Below are 19,372 nucleotides of genomic sequence, written 5' to 3'. Positions count from 1 at the left end.
TTCCTTTGGATAAGTGTGTTTATAAAATAGAGCAATCATTTGGTATGTACATGTTCCTAATGGAATGGTGGATACACAAGCCAGGACATGAGTTAGAGAGATGGTCCGGCTTTTGTCTTGTATTTGCCTCACACACATCTTGGTTGGCCAGATAGACGTGACTCCAAGAGAGTCCCCTAGTGACTCTGTTCTTTAAATGTCCTGAACATCTGAGAATGTCACTTACAGACCTCTGTCTTTTGCCCTTTTTCTTCTTTTGGTGGCTTTCAGATGGCTAAATGCATCTGAAATCAGTCACAAAGGTTCAGAGTGGCCCTCTGAGGAGCAGTCAGCGAGTGAATGCCGCGTTCCACAACTGAGGCAGCCTCAAGTGTTATCTCCAAAGGGAGCACAGAACATGGCCAGAGATCTCACTATGGGGGCCAGAATCGTGGCATAGTGGATAAAGCTGTTACCTGTGATGCTGGCATCCCATATAGGCACTGGTTCGCGTTCTGGGTGCTCCACTTCTGATCCAGTTCTCTGCTAATGTGCCTGAGAAAGCAGCAGCACATGGCCCAAGTTCTTGGGCCCAGGCACCCATGCAGGAGACCTGGAGAAAGCTCTGGGCTCCTGGCTTTGATCTGGCATAGCACCAGCAATTTCAACCATTTGAGAAGTAAACAGTAGATAAAAGATCTCTCTCTGACTTTGTGCCCCCACCCCCGTAACTCCACCTTTCAAATAAATAAAAAAAATCTTCAAAACAAATACCTCATTATGTGGTTGACCAGATATATTTCCAAAATTAAGACCCTATTCTGGGGCCAGAATTGTGGTACAACCAGTAAAGCCACCGTCTGCAGTGTTGGCATCCCATATGGGCACTGGTTTCAGATTTGGCTGCTCCACTACCAATCCAACTTTCTGCTATGACCTGGGAAAGCAGTAGAAAATGGCCCAAGTCCTTGGGCCCCTGCAACTGTGTGGTAGACCTGGAAGAAGCTCCTGGCTTCAGACTGGCACAGCTCCAGCTGTTGCAGCCATTTGGGGACCGAACCAGCAGATAGAAGACCTCCTCTCTCTCTCTCTCTCTCTCTCTCTCTCTGTGCCTCTGCCTCTGCCTCTCTGTAACTCTGCCTTTCAAATTAATAAATAAATCTTTTTTTAAAAAGACCCTATTACAAGAATTTCTGATAGAGAACAACAAGAAAATGTCCAATAGCATCAAGAAGAAAACTAATGACCATATTTTTTCACTATAAATCTAACTGCTCCAAATGGACACATTGAACTGTTTAGTCATCAGGTGCCAATATACCCTGATATTGATGCCATTATCTTTTTTTTTAATGAAGTCTCAGATTAACAGAAAAAATTTACTAAAATATCTTTTAGCATAGGGAATAGCAGCAAGCTCTCTAGAATTCAGGTTAAAATATTCAGGCTCTTTCAATAATGAAAATTAAGGATATGGGATCATTGAGAATCAACCAAGGGGCAACGCAATACTTTCTCAAGGACTAAATTATGGGCTTCCATTTCTGGTACTCTTAACCTGCCATGTTGTAGAGACCAAATGCTCTCTTTAAAGTGCTTATGCTGGGGGCAGTGCTGTGGTGTAGCAGGTAAAGCCACCACCTGCAGTGCCGGCATCCTATATGGGCACAGGTTTGAGTTCCGCCTGCTGCACTTCTGGTTCGCTCTCTGCTATGTCCTGGGAAAGCAGCAGATGATGACTCAAGTCCTTGGGCCCCTGCACCCACATGGGAGACCCGGAAGATGCTCCTGGTTCCTGGCTTCGGATAGGTGCAGCTCGGGCCATTGCAGCCAATTGGGGAGTGAACCAGCAGATGGAAGACTTTCTCTCTCTTTCTCTCTCTCTGTGCATGTGTGTGTGTAACTCTTTCAAATAAATAAATCTTGAAAAAATACTTATTCTAAAATAGGAAATCAATTCAGTACTTTTTGTTCAATGAACCTTGCAACTATAGTAACTGGACAAGAAAATACAGCAGAAATGACAGTCATGTTATCTTCAGTTTAAACAATTTGAGGTCCTCGTTTCTAGGACCAAGGGAAATGTGTTACATGTCTTTTACTTGGTTTATTTTCTAAAATTAGGCCAAGAAAAATAATCAGTTGTAGGACTTGAATGTATAAAGATCATTACTTCCCACAAATCACTCAGTCTTTATTTTATATTTGGAAATACTAAATATCCCTTTCAGGTTGAAAATCTTCTCCCTGAACTAATGAAAGGAAAGCTAGCATCTATATTGTAATTACTCCAGTACAAATCTAAAATGCTAGATTTTTTTTCTGATTAGTTTCTTTCAGCATTAAAAAAATCAAACAACTATGAGAACACATCACAAAAACAAAGGGTAAGATTTGACAATATATATTAAATACATAAAAGATAAATGTATACTATAAACTAGTAAATATATAAAATAAAAAAAGAATGATAATTCAGATTATTTAGAATGAGCTTAATAGTTGAAAATGAGTCATCCAAATACAGGGTATCATTTGGTATTCAGAAAAACCCAAATGAGATAGAGAAAGGTAGAAGAAAATCTGAGGTATGGATAGGCAAGACACCTTTTCTGAAATATGGTTGAACCAGGACATAAGTGTATGTCTTCTGAATCCAGTTCCCAGGCTCTATCCACTGTACTTCCCTATCACCACAGAATGGAAGATATACTGATATTCATTCCAGAGGGCATTCGAATGTTATATAGCGGGCCAGCTTCATGGCGCAATGGGTTAAGCCTCTCCTGTGACATTAGCATTCCATATCAAAGTGCTGGATTGGGTCCTGGCCGCTCCACTTCCTATCCATCTCCCTGTTAGTGCAGCAGAGGGAAAGCAGGAGAAGATAACCCAGATACTTGGGTTCCTGCACCCGCAGGAATGCTGAACATTCATTGTGTTACAACAGGTTATGCTGTCACCTGAGATGCTGACATCCCAAATGGGTGCCAGTTTGGGCCCCTGCTGCTCTACTTCTGATCTAGCTCCCTTCTATTACACCTGGAAAAGCAGTGGAAGATGGCTCAAGTGCTTGGGTTCCTGCCATCCATGTGGGAGACCTGGGTGGAATTCCAGGCTTCTGGCTTTGGCTTGGCCCAGCCCTGGCTGTTGCAACCATTTCAGGAGTGAACCAAAGGATGGAAGATCTCTCTCTCTCTCTCTCTCTCTCTCTCTCCCTCCCTGTCTCCAACTCTGCCTTTCGAGTAAATAAAATAAATATTTTAAAAAAGAATGCTATATATGCAGGACACACAGCAGACTCACAGAATGGCAGATGTCCTAAACAGCACTCTGGCCTCAGAATCAGCCCTTAAGGCATCTAGATCTGGCTAAAAAGCCCATGAGAGTTTCATAGGCATGGAAAGCCAAGACACGGTGGCAAAAAAAAAAAAAAAAAAAAAAAGACCTCCATGAAGGATCTCTGTGAGTGAGATCCCAGTGGAAAGAAGGGGCCATCAAAGAAGGAGGTACCTTTCTCTGAAGGGAGGAGAAACTTCCACTTTGATTATGGCCTTGTCTAAATAAGGTTGGAGTTTGTGAACTCAAGAGGCTTCCATAGCCTTGGCAACTCATGACAAGAGCCTCGGGTGATTACTGACATCATAAGTAAGAGTGTCAATTGTTAAATCAACAACGGAAGTCACTGTGCACTTACTCCCCATTTAGGATCTCTGTCCTTAATGTGTTGTACTGTACGAATTAATGGTAAAACTGCTCAAACAGTACTCTATACTTTGTTTGTGTGGGTGCAGTCTGTTGAAATCTTTACTTAGTATATACTAAATTGATCTTCTGTATATAAAGATAATTGAAAATGAATCTTGATGAAGAATGCGATGGGAGAGGGAGTGGGAGATGGGATGGTTGCAAGTGGGAGGGAGGTTATAGGGGGGAAAACCACTATAATCCAAAAGTTGTACTTTGGAAATTTACATTTATTTAATAAAAGTTGAAAACAAAGAATGCTATAAATGCATTTATGTCTTCTGGACATCACCTGAAATCCATGACAAGTACCCTGTCAGCTCATGGTATGAGCTAAGTATGTAAAAATGAATTTAGACTAGTGTTCATGAAGCACACAAAAGCTAAAATAAGTCATGACATAGCCAGTAGATTTCAGGTGTTCAAAAATCTTTATGAAAATCATCTCTGAACATAACATTCATATATAAATTTCCCCCTTTTTTACTCCTAGCCTTTCCTTTCAATAAAATTTTTCTCCTACTTTGATTTCATGTTGTCTTGTTCTAAAATTCCTAGGGTCCTCATGTTCTACCCTAACTCCAGACTAAAACCAAATACTATCATTTAAATTATGGAGTAAGTGCCTGATTAGACTTACTGTCATTTTCATCAAGTGGTTTTAGCATGAGATAAAGATCTTTTTTAAAGGTTCATTTATTTATCAGAAAGGCTGAATTAGAGGAGGTGGGTGGGGGAAGTAAGAGACCTTTCATCTGCTAGTTTACTCCCCAAATCGCCCCAACAGCTGGGCCTGTGCCAGGCTGAAACTAGGATCCTGGAGCTTCTTCTGGGTCTCTGAGGTTGATGCAGGGGTCCAAGGACTTGGACCATCTTTTGCTGCTTTCCCAGGTGCATTAGCGGGGAGCAGTATCAGAAGAGGAGAACTCGGGTCTCAAACCAGTGCCCATATGGAATGCCAGTGTCACAGACAGCAGCTTAACCCACTATGCCACAATGCTGTCCCCTGAGGTAAAATCTATAACCCAAAGACAGAAGCAACAGTTCTGTAATTAGAGTCATTATAGTAGCAAGTTAATTTAGGAAGTATATTGGACAGCGGATTTCAAGCAGTCTTTTTGGGTGCTATTGCAATCAGGCCCCAGCATGTTACTTCACTGACGCCAATTGTGATGCTGACTCTAATCTGCAACTATAGACTGTGCTGTACTAGAGGAGCTCCCTTGGACTCTGCCTTCCTCAAAGTACTTATATTATGCTTTTGAATTAGAAATTTGTATAATGATCAAATTCAAGGGCGCATGCAGAGAAAAGTAATTGTTCTTCCTGTTCCCTTGACATCCAGCTCCATTTCTCAGAGGCAACCCATGTTTATACTCTTATGTGTATCTTTCAGAGATACTGTATGGCAAATAAAAACATAGTGTATGTATATACACTCATGCAGACATTCTACATATACATTTTCCTCTGTATTATTTGTGTTTTGGAAGGTGGATATATAAGCATGCTATTTGTACTTTGTCAGGTATTTTTATAATAATTTATTCTAAAATAAATCATTCTTTCTTTCAACCATGTAATTCTGTTTCCTCCTTTCTATTCTCCTTTAGCTGTCCTCTAGTTTCTTCAGTGACTAGCTATAGCTTATGTACTCAGCCAAAAGCAAACATTTTTCCCCCAGTTGGAATGTCAGCAATTGTGCAATCAGGCTTAGTTGTATGACAGTTGAAATGGATGCACTTATCATAATTAAAAGGTAGTGTCCTCAAAAATCATATGCTGTATTTATGTCCATTTTACATTTCACACCTCTGATTCACGTTTGAAGTTTATAGACACCTGCAAATCTATTTTTCTGTATGCTTAACAATGATTCTCAGATGTTTCCATGTGGGCTTCATTCCAACAGCATTTTCGTTTTTCGTCTTAGCAGTTAAGAATCAGTTTACCTCAAGCCTGTTGAATATTAATAGATAACTAGAATTAAGGGAGAATAGGAAGCTTTTGTGAAGCAGGTAACTAGCAAATGAATAATCCAGAAAGTTCTATAATCTCTATCAAAGTGATTTATAATTGAGCCAATTATTTTCTGCCTTTCCTGATAAAACCACAATCTCAGCAATGACTATAGTTCTACCCCCTTCAGGCCTGAAGACTTCAGCTACATTCTACCTTCAAGTCTAAAGCTTCTGACACTTGGAAGCTGCTTCTCTTCTTTCTTAGGACCCATAGTAATGTCTCATTCCAGGACTCACCAGACTGATTAATGAAATGCTCCTATTGGGGCTTCATTCTCACTAACTGAGAGTAGCATCCCAGCTGGGGTTGATATTCACATTTGAACTTGATCTCTACTTGACTACAGACAGGAGACTTACCAAGGGGTGAAACCTGAAGACCTCTGGTTTCATGGAAGCAAATTTGGTTCTACTTATATCTTAAATACCTTTCAAGATGCTAACTGCTTGGAAATTGCAAGAAAACATATTGCATCCAAATTCAGGTTTTAATGTCACATGTCACACTTTCAAACATGTAGAATTATCATGTGCATGCCATGCACAAGGAAGTGGAGTAAATAATTATCTCCTGGCATTATCTATTTTAGATCCTACCCTAAAAAGAATGTTATGATGCAATGTATTTATTCACATCAGAATGAAGCTCAGGATATAGCTCTAAGTTAATTTTATTTTGAGAGAAAATTTCATTAAAATAGATAAAGGCCTTGTTTCAAAAAGGGAGTAACAGAACTAATGCATTTTGCTCAGGTTTGAGCATTTCAGTAAAAGCTTAATGCTTAAAGTGACATTTTCAAGATACAATAGTACTGACAAAGGAATATCTGATAGGATGATGCAATATCACCATGATAAATCAACTGAAAATGAGACAAATCACCCAAGTGGGAAAGAAGCTCTTGTGCTGATTTTCTATCAACATGGTTTTAGGACCAGGAGATTGTGAGTGGACATAGCTGGTATTTTATCTGAACTTAGGGTTTTGGAAATTTATGTTTTGACAGGATCTGATCCAGGTCTCTAAGGATCTTATAGAATTCAATTGGCAATTGGCAGCTCTGACTCATAGCTTTGTTTATACTCCTATGTTTCAACACATCAGAAAAGCTATTTTTTCCCTATAGTTTCTAAGAATGTCTCTCAATTACAGAGCCTGAGTCTGAATCATTTCTGGTTCCCTTTTCTAGCTTATATCCATCTTATTTCTTGTATATATGTCCATTATGATGTCTTTCAGAATCCATCAGGGATATAGCATAGATATGCAATATTTTACTGACTTAAAGGTATGCAGAAAACATTCTTTGCAATAAGCAACATTTAATATATTTATTTCTTTTTCTTTTGCCCGTGCATGACTGCAATGAAAACAAATATTCTCGTATTTAATATGACTTCTAAAATAACCACTTCCTTTACCTGAATGGCCCATATTTGGTTCTTGCTTTTACACTTGTGGTCAAATTTTGCCATTCTCTCTGTTGATTAATAGCCATTATTGTTCTTGTCATTATCATCATGATCATGTGTACTGTTATCATAGCCAATTTGCTTTTTGGCATTTACAGAAACCTGTCACTATTCTAGATACAATTACATTTCCTAATCACTCTTCATTTCTACCTACTATATGAAATACCTCATTGATGCATTGCTAAATAACAATGGTTAAGTATTATATAGTTCTTCCTAGCCTCTTTGAATTCTTCGTTATCTCTGTGTTTTTTGTCTTTCTCTTCAGATCATCTAAGATCATATTTGCCTGCCACTCTGCCTTCTCAGATGCAATGTGGGGGTGGGTCAATGAAACACAAATATGCAAAAAGAATCATATTACACAGATATATAAACTTCCATGAGCACACCAAGGAAGAGATATTAGTATAGTCTAAAATAATGGGAATTATTTTACATCTAGGAAAAGCAAAGTTTTCTAGAATGAAGAGAACTTTGAGATATAATATAAATGTTCTATATAAATACAGTTTATGAAGGAATAGCAGTGCTCATTGACATGGAGAGTTAAAGAGATAGACAAAACTCTGTGAAGTTCACTAATGTTAGAGTCTTAAATGATATCGACTCCATTTCTCTTTTGTAAATCATTACAATATCCCATACTGAAGCCTTTAAATAGTGGATAGATTAGAAAAAAGCAGACATGTTTTGCTAAACTTGATGGTCTCATCATTTGTTTATCTTTAGAAACATAATAAACGTCATTTTCAAAGGAAAAACCAGAAATAAAACTGTGTGTGGAAATTACAGCTCATTCTATGTAGCCATTTAAGGTAGTAGGAATAACATGGGGGTTTACTATTCTTTGTACTTTTCTGCTCTTCTGAAAACTATTATCTAGAAAGGAATGAATAATAACTGCTATCAAACAAGATTATCATTCATCTGAAGCAACTTTCCATCTTTGCATCTTCTTATGAAGCTTTCCATAAGTGGCATAATAAGAAACCGTCTCTCCATTCTTGGGGATCTGGTGGCATTTTATCTATATTTCCTGGTGATACTTCATTATTTCTAATACGATAAGGTAACATCTTCTCTCCCCACTGAAATGTTTGATGTGAACACAAACTTGTTTCATTATTCAACTTTCCAAAGCACCCAGCAGTTAGTATTTTATTTATAGTCCAAGCCCAAAAGTTGTTGAATAAATGTATGAATGAGCCATTCCACTGAAAGCTGATTCTTGGCTTGTTACTCATGGGATATTATTTCAAATATTGACTTCCAAAGCAGTAACCACAAAATTAATAGGAAATAGAATGAACATGAGGATTTTTTTTCAGGAAAATTGAGCTCTGAACTTAGTCATCTGTTTGGAAATAATTTATAAATTAAAAATGCTTGTTTTGACAAAATTCTGACATATTGCTTTATGAAATGTGCCCACAGCTGAGTATATTCAGAGGTGTACCAGTTAAAGAACAAATGAATTTAGGATTTAGTTTTCAGGCTTATATTTGCCAACAATAAAAATTAATCAAAATTGAAAGAAAGCAATGCAATTAAATTGCTAATAAGCAAAACCAAAGCAATGTATGAATTATTACACAATATATAATATATATAATATAGAATATTACAGATTTCTTTTTATAAAATATATGAACACTTCACAATGCATTATGTAAAATTCATTTACAAGATAAAATATAATTATTTAAAATATGAGCCTATAAACTAAAGTACTGAAAGAATTCAATTATTAATTCTTTCCTTTTACAGCTTTTTATTCAGAATAACAATAGAAGAAATGACAATTTATGTAGACTATTAACTACATTTCTGTAATATTAGACAAACAAAGCCACAATACTCTTTGGTTGATATCTAATTGAACAAAGTATCCACCAGCCTTGCCATGTGCACCTTATAATTCTATGATATTATTTGTTATTTCAGATAAATAATTTCAAATAAACAATTAGAATATTTAAACAAGAAAGAACCTAAAATTCTTCATGTTTTAGAGCCTCTTCTCACAAAGTAAAAAGTTAAAGAGGCCTGAAGTTTGAAAAATGACGTGGTTTTATGAGATTTAGTGCACTTTAATGTAGATATTTAAAAGCAAAACCAAAGATGTTTGGTGTAACCACTGAATCTTTCATATGTCACGGTAGACTTCATGAAATCAAGTCTATTACTTGCTTTTGAATTGCCTTCCAGCCACATTCTCCCTTAAGACAAAACAGGAACTGTGGCAATAATCTCTGATATTAGTTTTACTTGTGGAAGAAGACACAAAGTTGTCGAACTTGGCCAATAATAAGTAAAATATAAAATTTTTAAATATAGGGCTATTTCAAATAATGTGAAAATGAAATAAGTACTCTACTTGCTATCATCTGCATTTTATAATTAAAAAAACCTGTAAAACATTTTCAGAATAAACTATTCAAACATTTAGAAAGTTTCTCAAAGGATTCCTATAAATTTAAGTGGAACCTACCTTTAAAATTTGGCCGGATTCTTGCATCATATCCTGATGTCCTTCCCATTAATTTGTCCAAGAAATCCGAGGGAGACAGAGTCTGTGAAGGTTGTTTTCCAGACCTGGAGTCATGGTCTTTGCAGAAACCCGTCCTAAACACATCATTAACTATTTTAGCAACAATTCCATTCTCGTATTCTGAGAATGAATGCTCATAGAATGTTTAACATTATATTTTGGTAAAGATTATTTGATGTGTTATTCAAAAGAAAAATAGAGAAAACAAACTCTTTGGTCAACTTCTGAACTTGTGCATGGTCTGAAGTTAACTTTAAATGATAAGTGTAAATCCTGAGTCATATGTCATAAGTTTCTGAACTTAAAAACTGTAAGAGATTTAAGATGAGACAATTTACATAGCTTTATGATGTAGATTTTGTGCCCATATATTTTTCTTTCTAGAGTTATCAGAGAAGTGAGGATGATAATTTCTGAAATTAATGTGATTGGTTTAAAATCATTTCCCCTTGGCTTAAAAATGTTCCAGTATTTCAGCCCTAAATATAAATTCTCTATCTTTTATAAGAGATATGTAATGTGGGAAGCCAAACAAAGTAAATGGTGCAACTAATTATCCCATTGTTTTTTTTTTTTTTTTTATCACCTGATAGATTCTATTCCAGGTATCACATTAGTATTTTTCAATGTGATGACTAAAAAGAACCTTCAGTTAGAAATTTAGCTTCATTTTAAAATAGGTCAACAATGAGCAAGTCTTTACCTATGTTATTTTATCAGTAGTTATTTATATATGCGCCTTCAAATTGTTGACTGTCCAATAAGAATTCATAAGAAAGACTTACAAATAATTTTGTCTTTTGAATTATCAAAATGCTAAAAGTAGATTGGGAAATTTCTCAAATTTTCATATTGCTGATAAAAATGAATAGAAATCTAATAAAAGATAATATTTGGATTTTAACAAAATCAATTATTTGACAATACATAGCAGTTGCCTGAATGTTAATTTCCCCCCAAAGCATATATTTTACAAGCTTTGTTTTCAATAGTTTGACAAAAAGTCTTATTAAGGCTGTCACTAAGAAAATACTACACTTTTGCTAGTTTTTCGATGAAGAGACACAAATGTAAGTGTAAAGGTAACATAAATATTTGGTAGGACTTAAAATTGATACAGTCATCCAGAAATACTCACATTCCCATATGCAGATTCATCTGATTAATCAAGTATTATTTGATTATGATGATGGTGGTAGTGGTGAGGATGATGATGGTGATGAGGATGATGACTCTAACAAAACCCAGTCTATATTTTTTTCTTAATCATAGTAGGAGGTGTGAACCTGAAAGGAACATAGTGAGTTTTCCCAGTATTCATAGCATTATTGCTATGTGTTCCATTTCACTTGGTTCTGTGAAAAAAATATAAAATGTGGTATAAATTAAATGAAGAGTCCTACACTTTGTTGTAAGAATATCTCCTATCTCTATCCTGTCTTAGACCATCTACTATTAGATGATTATTTTACTTACAGGTAATAATTTGATATTTTGAAGTATCAATTGATTTGACAATTAAGTGGAAAAATGCAAGTGTGCAAATAATTTATCACTTATTTTAATTATGCATGCTCCATTTTGCATACCTACATAAAGGCAAAGATGTCATATTAATTAAATTTTGGTAGGCAATTGATTTCCAAATAGACTATACACTAGAACGTAGCATTGAAAAGAGATTTCCAACATTTCAAGAAAATTTCTCAATTGTAGTGTGCTTCTAGTTGCTGGAATACAAGTCCCAAGTTGGCAGAGGATTAGGATTCTTTTATAGTTTATATAAAATGGGCATGCTCCTGGTAAATTAATCCAATCACTTGCACCACATGAAAAATATTGCACCCAATAATCCTTTTAAATGACTTCCAGAAGAATTCAAAAGCAAAAATATCACCCTTATACTGCAATATAAAGAACATGCAACTTATCAGACTACCTTAATATTGTATTGGCTGTGAAAACGCGTATTGAAATGCATAGAGTGGAGCTATGGAACATTAAACTTGCTTTTGTAAAAATTTACCACCTTCCCACCATAATTAAGCTTTTTAAATGAAGAAAAAGAAATTAATTATTCACTATAAAATTAAAACAATATGATCCAGGACACAGAAAAAGAGATAATAATTACATGATCCGTTCTCTTTCAAACAGTTTTCATGTGCAAAATATCAGCATGCAAAGTCGTTTCACCTACCTGAAGTGATTTGTTTCTAAGAAAAATGCAAACAAGGCTGTCAAAATGTTCACTAGCTGCCGGTTCATTCCTGTTTCTGTGATGCTTGTGGAAGATATCCCGAAATGATTCCAGAAAGAAGCTAGGAAAAAGTATTTATTTATTGTCCAGATTCAAAATCGGGCAGAAATCTAGTTTCCTTGAAAATCAAAAAGAGATTTGGAATTGAACAGTTTGCTGAGAAAAAACAAAAAGTGCCAGTCCTGGGCATCATGGTCAGGTCAAACCGAGGCTCAGGACCATCAGTTAACCAAGCAAAGACAAAGCCTCAGGACTGATGAATCCCCCAGCTGCTTTTCCTGAATAATAAAAAAAATGCTGATACCTTAATCACATCACCATGCAAAGGGGGTTGGTGACAATGCCATGCTGGAAGTCAGGTTGCTGTGGCTTTTGTTTTATATGCTTTCTGTTTAGCAAAGCTCTTTTCTCTAGAAAATGTTCTTTTTAAAAAAAAGAAGTTGGTAAATGAGGGAGAAAAAAAAAAAAAGACTCTCTGCGTTGGAGTGGGTGGGGAAAAGAGAGGAAAATTGCTGAGATCCTGTGCTGGAATGAGGGCTACAGAGAGAGACGGAGACGTGATCTTACCCAGCCTATAAATTTCAGCACTCGGACAGCTCCTAGCTCTGAAGTGCGCATGTTTCCTTTTTCAGTCGCTTGGGGCGGGGGGTCGGAAAGAGGCATTCAAGAGGGGACGTGCCTACTGTTCGAAGGCAAAGAGCGACTTAGATGTCCCCCACGGTTGCAAAAGGGGGTGCCATGACGACAAGGGGAGAGCAGAGGTCAGGCGAAAAGGAGAGCATGAGGGCGACAGGGCTCTGTGCTTTTGGAACTGCTGGTCTGTCGTTGGGTGGGCAGGACGGGAGTTTGAAGCAGAAAAGAGAATGAGGTTTGGGCGTGGGAAAAGCAAATTGGGGGAAACAGAGAACAGGATTCAGAGTACTGCGATTATAACAAGGGTGTGAGCAGTCCACTCCTAGATAGTGGAAATCGTAGGCAAAAGAGAAGTCCTGTGCTGAAGAAAAGGGGACATGTCCTTGGCATAGAGAAGCTCGTGTACAGAAAAACGTTCGTGTAGATCAGTAATTTAATTTAGAGGTCCTTTATACCTGCCTCACCTCTTGAGTGTTCTCATTTGATTTTAGCTGTCTGTTCTCCAAGGACCTCTCTACCTCTGAAGGGAAAGTCCCTTCCACTGAGCTTTCTTCAGTGGCTCAAAATCTTTGGGTATACTCTTCACGTTAAAAAGATTTGTAGAAAAGAAAAAAAAAAGATAATAGACCAGCAGGGGGCAGTAGCAATCTTTTCCTGCCCTGGTTAAAGGTTAGGATCAGGCTCCCTGTTAGAAATGGAGGAAGGAAAAGTGAGGCTGGGGTTTCAGTTTCATTTGCCCATGCCATACATTAACCACTAGGAAGGGTCATGTAATAAAGTGTAAGATGTTCTTCTCCTAGATTGGTTAAAGTGACTGATAATAATGAAAGTTAAAAAATGCAGTGCAAACTCTTGACAGGTAACCCTGTTATCTGAAGTTATCTTTACAAATATTACTAATAATAAAAGCAATAATAAATAATAATAAAATGCAAGTAACTAGCAATTTCTACATTTTGTCTGTGAAATAAAACCTTGTTAGTCACCTTGTCATTCCATAACAGCTTTAATTTTAAAACAAGGTAATATAATTAATTTTTAGTCCATAAGCGAGTGCCCTGCCCTTGAATAAGTTTAAATATTACAGCAGAGTAACGAAGAATTCTGTGTTTTAGAAAAGTGAATTCTGAGAGAAAAATTGCAAGTTTTATTTAATCTCTTAATGTTCATGTAAATTACCTGAGAATCCTGTTCAAATGCAAGTTTCTGATTCAGTAGGTCCAGCATGGGGCCTAAGAGTCTGCATTTCTAACAAGTTCCTAGTTGAAGCTGGTCCTGCTGGTTCACAGATCACAATTTGAACAGCAAAGCTCTTTATGCCATTTCATTACATTTCTATACCACCATGACAATGAAAATATAGGAACTGCCTTTGAGATGAATGTAGCAGCACCCAAGCATTCTGCTTACATACAAAATCAGGTCTTTGGATGCATGTTATTAACCCTTGATCTAGTGAATGTGATTCAATGTAAAAGGAAAACAGTATGGAATATTGTAAGACATCCTTGGACTGCAGCATCAAATCTATTGTCTTCCAAATTCATCCACATAGAAACTCTAGGTCTGATTTTATCCCTGCAGTCTTGACCCAAAAATAAAATCAATTTCTGTAAATACATTCTTCAATTGGTACTATATGGAATGATAATACAATATTTTTGTGCTTGGGATTCTTTTCAAAAGAAAATACAAATGTAAAAATAGGACAAAATGATTTGTCCCAAATTTAAAGTTCTAATGATGCTTAAAGCAGTGCAAGTCTTTTCTAGTAATTCTTTTAACAACAGTCATGTTATTAACCAGGAGAGGGGTGAGTATGGAAACCTGTGACAAAAGGAGACTCTGGCCAGTAGAATGAAATCATGGCACATATTATTTTAGAGTTGGAAGGGACTTTAGACATGATCTTGTCTAACCTCCTCATTTTATTTCTCAGCATCCTCAATTTGGATTTTAGCCCTATTAATTCAAAGAAAGAGATCTTCCTAAATCTACCCATGGATTCCTTGTAACTGAAGCCAAAGAACATTTGTTTTACTTATATTACTTGGCATTTCCATGATAACTTTCTTCATTGGCTTCTTTCTTCTTGAAGCACTTTCCTCTCTGGACCTTGTGAAACAGTCTACTCCTAGTTTGCTTCCTACTTGGTCTCCTTGCCAGGTACTCTTCCTCTACCTGGTGTGTAACCACTGGATTTATTAGCAGCTATATTCTAAGCTCTCTCTTCTCACATTATAGTTTTGTAGATAATATTGTGATAATATTCTATTATCATTTCATGCAGATGACAATGAATGTATATTTCTATCAAGACCCATAAATCCAACTGCTTCCTAAATAATTCCTTTTGGCTGTCTTAAAATCTCCTCAAACTCTTCATGTGAAAATAAAACTTTTGGTAAATTTCTCCATCCTTCTGGTATTCATTTTACTTCACTTGTTTCCCTGTCACCAATCAATGTCCAAGATATGATCTCTAAAACTCCCTCTCAACCACCTACCATATCCAGTTCTTACCAAGTCCTATTGATTTTATCCCCCAAATATCTACCAAAGCTGTCCATTTCTTTCCCTCTCAACCTCTATGATCCCAGTACGCATATCTTTATTTCTTACCTGGACTGCTGTTAAGCACCGCCTTACTAGAGTATCTGATCCAACAGCTGGCCCTCTTCCACCTCATTCCATGCTTCAGCCAGGATGGTTGTTCAAATATCAGGATCTGGTTATGTCACAGTCCCTGGTTAACACTATAGCTCTCCACTGAAGTTTGGGTAGAACAAAGAAACTACTTGATCTGAAAGTCCAGCATGATCTGTCCCATGCCTATGTCGTCCCTTTTTTATCCCCTATTCTTCTTATCCTTCCCCTCTAAACATATTGATTGTTTTTTAGTCCCTCATTCTTGCTGTATTTCTTAATCTTATGAATTGCTCATGCCTCTCATCTTTGTCTAGTTAATACCAGCTTATTTTTCAAATTCCTGCTCATGTATTATTTCCTTAAGACCTTCTCTAACCTGCATAATTCTATCAACTCAGATTCAGCGAACTCATCACCACTGCATGCACACATGTGTAGGACTATTTAATTATATTATGAGCTTTGCAATGGAGAAGGAGAGCAGATATTTTGGTCCATCATTGTATCCTCATATTTTAAGTGATAATGACAATAATCATGATGGCACTACTGATGGTAACCAGAAGTGCTGCTTAGTCAAAGTAATATGTGTAAATATTTGTAGTTTGTAGTTAACAAATATTTCTGTGAAAAATTATTGTTAGGAAATTAACAAATTAAGAGCTGTGATTATTTGAAAGGAAACCAGGTTCAGTGGCTCAGCATTCTAAGGCATGAAATGAAACTCAAAGTAGAACAATATGAATCTGATTGATTTTGTGACCTTGGACAGTCATTTAAACTCTCTAAGCTGCATTTTAACAATATGTAAAATATATATAATGTTGGTACAAGATATATCTCTATGTAGGATAGTCTTGAAAGCCACATGAATTCATACATGATACTGGATTTTAGGCTATTGATCTCAGTTATAATATCTACTGGCTGTTAAAATTCATGTTTTTACTTTGTTTTTTGAACAATTCCATTTTCAAAGAAGTCAGTCTCAGGAGCTTTGTAAAGACCTATTTACAATGCAATGCAGTCCTGAAGTCTAATCTTCCTATGCCTGTAACTCACCAGATTACAACTGGTTTAGGCATGTGGCACCTTCATTTTGTATTCTTCCTGTCAAGGAAATGAAAAAAATATTACCCGTCCAATGATGTCACAAAGATTAACACACAATATTTGGTCTATGTGATGATACATATTAAAATGTCTCAATGGATAGCTGGCGCCGCGGCTCACTTGGCTAATCTTCTGCCTGTGGCGCCGGCACCCCAGGTTCTAGTCCCGGTTGGGGCACTGGATTCTGTCCTGGTTGCTCCTCTTCCAGTCCAGTTCTCTGCTGTGGCCCGGGAGGGCAGTGGAGGATGGCCCAAGTGCTTGGGCCCTGCACCCACATGGGAGACCAGGAGGAAGCACCTGGCTCCTGGCTTCAGATTGGTGCAGCGCGCTGGCCATAGTGGCCATTTGGGGGGTGAACCAACGGAAGGAAGACCTTTCTCTCTGTCTCTGTCTCTGTCTCTCTCTCTCTCACTAACTCTGCCTGTCAAAAAATGTTTCAATGGATATAAACAATAGAAGCATTTCTTCTAAACATCAGTATCATTTATTGATAGTGGTAAGTCTCAAGAACCTCTAACAGATTTACAATTCCTTACAGTTTCCAAATTACCTATACTATGTGGCAGAATAATAATTGAGATTCATATTTTTCCCAATGGAGAATCTAAAGTTCATGGGAATTGGTCAGAATTTACAAGTTTACATGGTTAAGTGATAAAATCATATTTCCAATATCTACTACTCAAGTGAACAGAATTATTTCTCATCATGTGTGATTGATGTTATTTTGCAAGTCAATGGAAGCCTACAATATACCCACAACAATTTTTTTTAACAACCATGCTTTTATTTCATTGCAGTAAATGCCATTTTGATAGCATTTGTGCCAACATCATACACACACACACACACACACACACGATGAATGGCAAGACCATATTTACAGTCTCAAAGTCAATTTCCTCTAGGGGAAAGCTGAAAAATGTCTAATATAGCAATATCCTGCATCAGGACTCCTAGTGAACTCTTACGGGTCGTCCAATAGAGTGATGTTCCTCCTCAAATATTAGCACTATTCCAGCCACTTGAAAAGATGAAGTAAAGATTGAGAAAGGACATATTCATTTACAAATGAAATTCAAGTAGGGGCTTTAGATAAATAAGAGAGGGCAAAATGTTGGTTTACCAATTCTTTAGTTGATAGAGAATGCTTCTTGGGCCGGCGCCGCGGCTCACTAGGCTAATCCTCCGCCTAGCGACGCCAGCACACCGGGTTCTAGTCCCGGTCGGGGCGCCGGATTCTGTCCCTGTTGCCCCTCTTCCAGGCCAGCTCTCTGCTGTGGCCAGGGAGTGCAGTGGAGGATGGCCCAAGTGCTTGGGCCCTGCACCCCATGGGAGACCAGGAGAAGCACCTGGCTCCTGCCTTCGGATCAGTGCGGTGCGCCAGCCGCAGCGCGCCAGCCGCGGCAGCCATTGGAGGGTGAACCAACGGCAAAGGAAGACCTTTCTCTCTGTCTCCCTCTCTCACTGTCCACTCTGCCTGTAAAAAAAAAAAAAAAGAATGCTTCTTCACAGAGGAAAACAATAAAGCCAATTTCACCCGGATAAAATGTACCTCCTGACCTTTCGGGAAGCATCATCTGCCTCAGGCAGACTCTCTTCTCACCTTAAGTCCCTAGGTTAGAGTGCATCTTTAGGTGAGAAAACCCTCTGACATAAGGATGCATGATCATTATATTTACTAAACATGTGGCTTATGAGGTTAACATTAGTGATTGCCATTCCTTAACTATATATATATAATATGTATATAGTTATATATAGTTATATATATATTTATAACTATATATAGTTATATATATATAATATTACATTATTCAGGGTTCTTCAGATACAATAGGATATTTAAATATAGATATAGACACACTCTTTCACACACATACACCACATATACATATATATATATACATACACATACACATACATACACACACACATATTGTGGGGAGCAACTGGGAGCAACTCGGACTAGACTAAGTTACTGGAATTAAGACTTATTCTATGCATCTGCTCTCCTACAATATGGCGCTGGGAGGGGAGAAAACAGCTTCTACCCAGCTGCCTCCAGTTCAACCAATAAACTGTAGGACTTGCTCCTGATTGGAGAGCAGCGTACTCGGCGTGTGGGCAGCCGAGTTGGGATTGGCGGAGGAGGACTATAGAGGAGGAGAGAGACAACATGCACCAGGAACATCTAAGGGGAACATCCGAAGGAACACCTGTGCAGCCCCCGAGAGAGCCGGCCGGCGGTGTGCCGCTCCCCTGCGGAAGTGGGGAATGTGGCAGGGGGAACCGCCCTTCCACGGAGGTGGAAGGGACGGTAGCCAACCCGGGAAGAACCAGCAGCAAACCCGGGGAGGGCCGAGCAGACGAAAGAACAGCGCAGGGTCCTGTGTCGTTCCTCCACGAAGACGGGGAGCGACACATATAAAGAGATTAAATGGAGGGTGGCAAATGTGATTATGAGGTGAGGTCTCATGACAAGTTGCCTGCAAGCTGGAGAACCTGGGATTATAGTAGCATGATTCATTTCAAGTCTAGAGCCTCAGAATCCAGGAATCTGATGGTGTAACTCTAAGTCTAAAACTGAAGGTCAGAGAACCCATGGCATTGCCAAAGCAAGTCCTAGAGTTGAAGGCCAGAGAATCCAATGTTTTGATTTCAAAGAGCAAGAAAAGAATGTGTACCAACTCCAGGAGAGAAGAGAAATGAATTGTATTTCCTCTACTTTATTGTTCTCCTCTTCCTCTTCCTCCTGCCCTCCTCCTCCTTCATGGAAAATGGCATTAAGAGGTAATTTTATTTCCATGAAAAAGTTTTAAATCCATGTATAGCTTTTTCATTATATATATTTATATATATATATATACACTTGAACTTCTTAAAGACTCTCTTTAATCTTGTACAATACCCAAATATATCTATCATTTTTTCTTGTGA

General features: G+C 37.6%; 1 protein-coding gene across 7 annotated transcripts in view; it reads right to left on the bottom strand.

Annotated features, from left to right (window-relative positions):
* The window catches only part of GLRA2 (glycine receptor alpha 2), a 197,878-nt gene extending 185,143 nt beyond the window's left edge, over positions 1–12,735 (bottom strand). For 2 of the 7 annotated variants that reach the window (XM_002719913.5, XM_051827600.2), the window contains exons 1-2: positions 11,978–12,595; positions 9,718–9,851 (exon numbers count right to left, since the gene is read on the bottom strand). In XM_002719913.5, the coding sequence (XP_002719959.1) occupies positions 9,718–9,851; positions 11,978–12,045 (202 nt within the window). In that variant the 5' untranslated portion in view covers positions 12,046–12,595. The other 5 variants (XM_070067259.1, XM_070067260.1, XM_051827599.2 and 2 more) reach the window with 5 other exon arrangements.
* Between the last annotated feature and the right edge of the window lie 6,637 nt (positions 12,736–19,372).

Source organism: Oryctolagus cuniculus, chromosome X, assembly GCF_964237555.1.
Source record: "Oryctolagus cuniculus chromosome X, mOryCun1.1, whole genome shotgun sequence".
Taxonomy (NCBI): Eukaryota; Metazoa; Chordata; class Mammalia; order Lagomorpha; family Leporidae; genus Oryctolagus; species Oryctolagus cuniculus.
Note: the sequence above shows the minus strand (reverse complement) of the source record. Positions and strands in the feature narration are given on the sequence as shown.